Here is a 7323-nt window from a genome sequence, read left to right as displayed (position 1 = left end):
GGGTGTCGCTGAGAAACGCACAAACAGCTATCCACGCTTCGTCGCACGAGGCGACTGCCGGAGAAAGCGTCGCCGCGCGACGCGGCACGACGCGTAACCCGCATCGGTCTTGCGCCAGATATGGGCGCTAAATGGATATAATTGTATTTTTTTCCAGAAGAGACAAAATAGCACACCACACTTTACGTAGCAGAGCGCGCATCCGGGGTAGTCCACATGCGTTGGCGATCGCTGCATCCGCAAGTCCATTTTGTTCATAAAATGCTTACTATTGGCATTCAATTGAAGTACGTTCCATCTTCAGGTGCGTGTAGCCCAATGCTTGACGCGACTTTAAGCTGATACATTCAAAGCGCGTTCACTCGGAGAATTTAATAGTCTAAGCGAAAGGTATTGACAAGAAAGTCGGGGATTTTTGAAGGCCGTCATCCCCGGTTGCCGGGAAGAAAAGCAAAAAATTCTGTTCTCGCCGACGGGCGAGCACAGAACAGGGCAGATAGGCGGGAAAAGGTGCTTGCGATTCGGGATGGTGGCGGGAGTGTATTGGCACACAGGGCGCGAGTTCGAATGATCCTTGCATTGATCACCTCTACCAGAGGCAGTAAACGAGAGGAGTTCGGAAACCGAAACTTTGACACCGTCACCAATGTCGGACAATGTACGATGTAGAAAACGAGATTCGAGGAACTGACACGAACCAGGTTTCTGGGGATACGCTTCCGGCTCGAAGTATGGAACGAGAAACCCAGAGCGGTAGCAGGCGGCCAGTCGATAAAGGCTGGGAGGCAGCTGTAAGATTGGGCTATCCATTTACCCCACATGCCAGTGAAAAGCTTATCTTTTTGGTAACAATGTACAGGAATAGAGCGCGCTAGCCCTCGACTCGTGTGCTCCATTCACACTAGGGGGTGTGTAGGATGCTCCTGTGTGGGCAGAGTCGTTGTATCGAAGGGAATGACAACGCATGAAGACCTGCTGTCGCGGAATGACCATGCAAGCAACTCAAGAATACTGCATACCTCGTAGATGCGTTATCTTCAATATGCACACACGGATTTCGAGCTATCGGTTGCGCATTCATTTATGCGGCAGTTCCGCAGAGCGCACCGCTTTTGCTGCACTACCGGATGCGAATGGCCGATGACTTGTTGCAATGTTGGAGATGGCGATGCGTATGTTTCGATGGTATCGCGTTAAGCGATGCAAGATGAGCAGCCTGCAGCCGTCGTCGGCTTGTCCACGATCATGCTGTTCTCAGCTCGTTAAGTTCTCTACTGATTCGAGAGCAGCCCGCGAGTCATCGCAGAAGGATTCGATGCGGCGGTTTGCGCAAGTCGCAACGGGAATATTGCCCAATACGCCATGGTGCTCGTATGCGGAGCTTGCGTCGATCGACAAGATTGTCACCCATGACGTCGGGTCGTGGGATTGCAAGCGGATCCGACCCCGGGGCAGAGATCTCGCCTGCATTCCGAAGGATCCAGTAAAGCGTAGGCGAGCTTGGAATCTAGCATGCTTATCAAGAAGCTGGAGAAACGATCGGAAACCCCAGAATCTCGAATGGTGTATTTGAACAACAATCGAGCAATGTTGTCGAAATATCTTCCTTTCTTGTGGCCTTCATGGCAGCCATCGATATCAATACGAACAAGCAGCTAGAAACTCGTATGTCTCTGCTTAGAGAGGGCAAGTGGCGACGCATGCGCTTTTGCTGTGAAAGTCGTCGCCTCTTTGGATGAGCCTCCTAGATTCTGTTCTGATCTTAACTCAATATTTCATATGATTCACGGTCTCTGATCTACGTCGAAAGCGCTTTACAAATATCGAACCAGAGTGTGCGACATGTATTCCGCCATACTACAATGCCAGCGAGCGATTCGAGCGCAACGAGCTCATAGAAGCCAAGGTCGCAAATGCGCATTCGTTCACTGGGGTCGATCACAACAGCTATGCGCTTGGCGTATGTTCCCGTTCTACGCAAAGTGCTTAGTGACTTCGAAAGCAAAGTTTGACGGGGACTTTCTGCAGCCCGAAATCGAGCTTGAGCGCATTCAAAAGCGTTCTTCGATAGACCGGCGACAGGTAATGCTCCGCTACCCCAAATATAGTGAAGACCGGAGGCCGCCTGCCAGTTTGTATCATATAGGCAAATTTGGCATGCACTGGTGGCGAATAGCGCCTCGTCGCCTGAAATAACCACTGAGAGAGCTCGCCTCTAGACCAGGAGCCACTCCACAAATGCACAAGCTCACGCACGGTGCAAAAGAGGCTCCCAGCATCATCTTCAGAAAGACACGCCGCACTCAGGCCGATGATCGGTGCATGGCGCGCCTCCGGAGCGCTACTCTGTAGTCTCGTACGAATAGCTCGCTCAACGTTTCTCTGCTGCTCCTTGTTTTCGAGAAGGTCTGTCTTGTTGAGCACGAGTAGAAGCGGCTTTCCTTGTAACTCCGTGGCCTCCTGGATCAAACTGTGCTCCATACTAGTCAGCAAACGGCGAGGGTCCTTCGACTGCTGCAAGGCTAGAGCAATCTCCGCTGCATCGAGTACTAGGCCACAAGCAGTGGCCGTGGCGATACTCGTAAGCATCTGCGCATAGGCACCCGTTTCGAGCGGGTCAGGTGCTGCGTCTGCTGCACGACTCCCGGCCACCGCAGTTCGACGCCGCGCTCCAGCGGTATCCGTAACCAGAAAGCCTCCGTAGCGTGAGCTGGCCACTGTGACGGCATCGCGGGTTACGCCCGGAAACGGCGCGGTCAGGAAACGCTCGTACCCAAGAAGCGCATTCGCCAGCGTCGACTTGCCGACATTCGGTCGACCAACAATGGTTAGGCGAATCTGATGACTGTTTGCGGCTACCGCTGGACTGTCTATTTCGTCCATCATGGGATCACCGGATACCGGTGCCGTATCAGTGCTGGTCAGATACCGCGCAGGTAACGTCCCTTGGGGGTCGTGCGGCGATGTCTGGTGCACGCTACGCGCGTCAGCAGCGCACGTCGTAGTCTCATCGATGCTGGACGGTGACGACTCGAGTGCCAGACGCTGTGCGGACGGGGCCAGCCTGGTGTCTTGGGATGCAATCAGCGCCGCTCCATTGGTATTCCACACTAGCCCCGCATGCGATGTTGTGCCGTCGTGTGACAACGTCGAGGCTGCATGACCGCATGCAAATTCGCGCTCAGGTTGAACAGGGTGTGTGTTGGCAGCGCACTCTGCATCACGTTTGCGCGGAATATCGCATATGTGAGCGTTTGCACGGCAAGCCTCTACGGTCTCGTCACTGTTCATGTGATCAACCAAAGGCTGCATTGCGTGATATAGATCGGAGAAGCCTTCGCCTTGCAAGGCACTGATTGGTACACTAGAGGGAAAGCCCAACTCCGCGAACGAAGCCACTGTGCCAGAGTCTGCGGCGCGCATGTCGCACTTATTCAGCACTAGAACGGTGGGTAGTGCTAGTCTGCGAAGTAGGCTCGCGATCTGGTGATCTGCAGCGACGACTCCCTGGGAAGCGTCCACTAGGAAGAGCGCGAGCGTCCTGTCCTTAGCTCGAGAGCTCAGGGTCCGAAGAAACCGTTCAGTCAGCTGAAGCACTCGGGCGTAAAGGCTCTCATACGCGACAGAATACTCCAAGCTGTGGGCGAACTGTTGCATAAGGTTTGGTCCAGAGTCGCCAAAGGCTGCTTTGCTGTTAGGCAAGCTGTTTGCCGCCGGCAAGCGACCACGTTGCACACGCTCTGGCAGCCATTCAAGACCGGGTGTATCGAATAAACGGAAACGCAGGTCCACAAGCCGACCATAGGCACTGCGAACATCGCGGGTACAGCCCGCTCGAGGGTCCACCAGGCTCGAGGCCTTGCCAACGAGTCGGTTGAACAGCACCGACTTGCCCACGTTAGGTCGGCCGGCAAGCACCACCGCAGCTCGCACGTGTGAAAGACCCATGGAGATCCATGAAAACGTCAAGATTCAGGTCGGCTCGCAATGGACGACGTGACTCCGATAGGTTCGTTCACAACGAACTGCCAACAACTGGTTATCTAACGGCTAGTTGAGGTCACCAAGGGGTTCCTGAATACCCAGCGATTCGCTAAAGTAGCGTTCCGCGTTGCCCGCCCATTCGAGGTAGCGCGAGCTGGACGTACGTGACGCCAGGTTTCTGCCGGTTGACCCTACAAACCGTTTTGTGTCAGGCTTGCGCTTCTTTTGACCCTTGTGTTATGGTCGGGTTCCGCGTAACCGGGTATGGAAGCGTTGGAAAGCTCGCTTGAACGACTCCATGGACCAGTCGTGATGCAGAGCGCTCCACAGAAGGCACGGAAACGGACCCGCTGGACTGTGGTTGTTGACGGTGTCGTGCCAGGGACTAGTAGTGAGAGTGTGCAATCAGGAACGGTTTCCGAGTCATCAAAGTCTACTGATGGACCTGAGCCTGAACAGACTCGAGCCCAAGGTTTGCTGTCGGTGGCAACGCTACGTTCGTGTCGCACTGCCGTGGACGAGGCGGTAGCTGGCGCTCTGGTTCGGGAAAACCACGCCTCTGAGGTTATCGTGCAGCACGTGTTGGAGCTGAAAAACGCCAGTGTTCTGGCTGAGCGGAAAGCTGCACAACGCGCTCTAACCTATGCTATCACGAACAGAGGCGATGCCGGCGGTGTCTTCCGAACACTTTTCGCGTTCTGGCGCGCTGGCGAATGGGACGCCACGGCGACGCTGGCTTTGATGCGTGCGCTACCCCGCTTCGCCGACGCCGCTGGAGAACATGTCAGGTTGTACGTTAGCGAGCTCCTTCATCTGACGATGCTGGGCAGGCTGCCCGAACTCGATCCAAACCGAACCTCAAACTTCGAAGACAAGTCCGTCGAACGTCAGGCGAGACGAGAGCACGAAGCGCCAACGTCATATATCGACCTGGATCGCGCAATGAACCCAGACGCGCCGGAGAATACCTCCCTACTGAGGTCACTTCTCCGCCTGGTCGGCGTTGCACCGATCATCCAAGCTATACGGCCCTGGTTCGAATCACCAGAGTACCTGATTCGGCTCTGCGCCGCTCATGTCATTGCGTTTCTGGCGTCCAGTGCAGGATTCGCTACGATACAACCGCTTCTCGAAGCGATGCTGAGCTCGCGGCGGTACGGATCGCTACCGCGGGAAACCGCTGCGCTTTCACTACGCCTCCTGGCCACGCGATGGAGTGGGGATCTGCACCCACATCTACCAAGTTTTGTGCAGTTCGTGCTGCGCCTTGTTTCAGATCCGGATCCGCTCGTGAAACTTGCTGGTGCACGTGCTGTGGCGGCGCTAGCTACGGTGGTGTCTGCGCAAGATTCCGCCTCCCTGGAGGCGCTGCGTGCACCCATTTGGGACGGCGTGCGTGCCTATTATGATCGAACGTTGGTGGCGTTTCTCTCAGCGGCAGCTGCGCTGATTCGCTGCATGCCATTGGAGGAACGCGCCTTTCATGCAGCGGCGCTTTTGGCGCCAACGATGCGTGCGATGCGCACACACTGCGCTGTTGGTGTCCTTGAACAGCTGCTTGTTCACGGCAGTATACCCGAAGACACCTTAGCATCGAACGTTTTAGGAGAGTTTTTGGAGATGTGTTTCCTGCGACCGGAGCGAAGCGTCTGTCGGGCGGCAGCACGCAGCGCTGTTCGAAGGCGGCTTGCTCGAGTGGCGGCACTTATGTCTGAGCGGGTTGGTGTATCTGCTGTGTTGACGGATGATGTTGTTTGTTGCTTGGACGCGGCGGATGCTGATCCCGTGATTGTCCTATTGTTACTGGAAACGGTGCGGCAGGTGCTGCGGAGCGGGCGTGGCCAGCTTGATCTGAAGCCGGCTTCTGAGCGCCGTCTGATCCAGGGTCTACTTCAGTGCTTGCGGCGTTCTGCGCCGACTCCCTACCGCCACGTGAGCTCGATTCTGTGGATGTTGGGTGCCCGCGTCGTACCGTGGTCCGAGACGCTGGTGCATTTGCTAGTGGCTCGTTTACAGAGTGCAGCGGCTGCGACTCGTGCAGAGGCTGCACGACTCGTCTGCAGACTGGTGCCCATGTGGGTGCAACTCGGAGATGCGGATGCACTCGCTCGTCTGGGTATCGTCCTCGCAGAGTGCTACAATGAAGTGTATCCGGAGGCGTTGGCGGCCATGTTAGAAGCACTGGGTGCCATTTTGGACCATTTGACTGCCTACCTGCCGCCGTCGGAGGTTCCATTCGCTGAGATTCTCTCCCGATTGGTTCCTGTCTTACGAAATCCGGCCGAAGAGGTACAAGCTGCGGCGGCTCTGGTTGTGATGGTGCTTGCTCGTCATGCTGGCTCCAGTATTCCAGACTCGGAATGGCTGCGTGTTGCCCAGGAGCTTCGAAGAGCGCTCGGTGCCCAGCGGCGCCAAGTGCGCTACCGGGCGGTTGATGCATACGGTGCCGTCGCTCGCGTGCTTGGCCAAATTGACTCGCTAGGGCAAACCTTGCTTGCTGCACTTCGACAAACCGATCGCTCGATGCGTGTCGCTGCATCCGTTGCGCTCGCCATAGCGACCTTACAGAGCCCCGACCGGATGCTAGCGCAGCTGCTGGATGCTTACATCGGCGAGCAGGACAAGAATGTTCAAACTGGGATCCTGAAATCCGTCGGGTTCTACTGCGCATTTTCCGGTGATGCGAATCGGTCGTGGAATGCTCTCCAGGTGTATGCGGTGACGCGTTTGTTGGAATCGGCGCTGATTGAACGCTACGATACGCACCGACAGTTGGCTTGCGAGGCGACGGGACACTTTGCTCTGGCGCTGGTGGGGCACGGCTACGAGGAGGCGATGCTCCATCTGCTGAACCACGTCTGGCCGGCGTACGTAGCCCAGGTATCTTCGCCGGAAGACACGCACCTAGAACATGCGGTAGCGTTTTCGGTGCAAGCATTGGGAATAGCGCTGGGCGCAGGAGTGCTGAATGCCTACCTGACGCAAGGGCTATTCCACCCGGCGCAAGCTGTGCGCAAACTGTATTGGACGGTGCAGCGATGGCAGATGGAGTATTTTGGCGGCTGGAGTGGCGTCTCCAGTTGTTTGTTTGGACTTAAAGGACCGGAGTGGCCGGCCGCAACTCTGTAAGGGTAATCGTTCCAGATGCAAGCAATCAGTGTAGCGAAATAGAAGCGCGAGTGGACTCACACGGATGATGCGGACCGTGTACAGTAGTGGCGAGAAGCCCGCCCTAGACTAGACGTCATTAACCAATGTGCAGACGTCCCCGTCTTTTTGGAGCGGCCACCCACTACTGCTTCCAACTTCTTCTGATATAGTTCGACTTTGAGAGGTTGT

General features: G+C 56.0%; 2 protein-coding genes across 2 annotated transcripts, besides 1 other annotated feature; one reads left to right on the top strand and one right to left on the bottom strand.

Annotated features, from left to right (window-relative positions):
* Window positions 1–1986: 1986 nt before the first annotated feature.
* On the bottom strand, window positions 1987–3948 carry CYME_CMB003C (similar to GTP-binding protein; the record flags this gene model as incomplete). Its single annotated transcript, XM_005535060.1, has 1 exon — window positions 1987–3948. The coding sequence occupies one exon, from the start codon at window positions 3946–3948 to the stop codon at window positions 1987–1989; it is 1962 nt and encodes a 653-aa protein (XP_005535117.1).
* Window positions 3949–4248: 300 nt separating this feature from the next.
* On the top strand, window positions 4249–7113 carry CYME_CMB002C (probable splicing factor 3b subunit 1; the record flags this gene model as incomplete). The annotated part of the gene is made up of 1 exon (XM_005535059.1): window positions 4249–7113. One exon carries the CDS (start codon window positions 4249–4251, stop codon window positions 7111–7113), a length of 2865 nt encoding a protein of 954 aa, XP_005535116.1.
* Window positions 7114–7322: 209 nt separating this feature from the next.
* Window position 7323: part of a sequence feature (repetitive element) that runs on past the window's edge.

This window comes from Cyanidioschyzon merolae, chromosome 2 (genome assembly GCF_000091205.1).
Source record: "Cyanidioschyzon merolae strain 10D DNA, chromosome 2, complete genome".
Taxonomy (NCBI): Eukaryota; Rhodophyta; class Bangiophyceae; order Cyanidiales; family Cyanidiaceae; genus Cyanidioschyzon; species Cyanidioschyzon merolae.
This window is presented reverse-complemented; position numbering and strand designations above follow the sequence as displayed.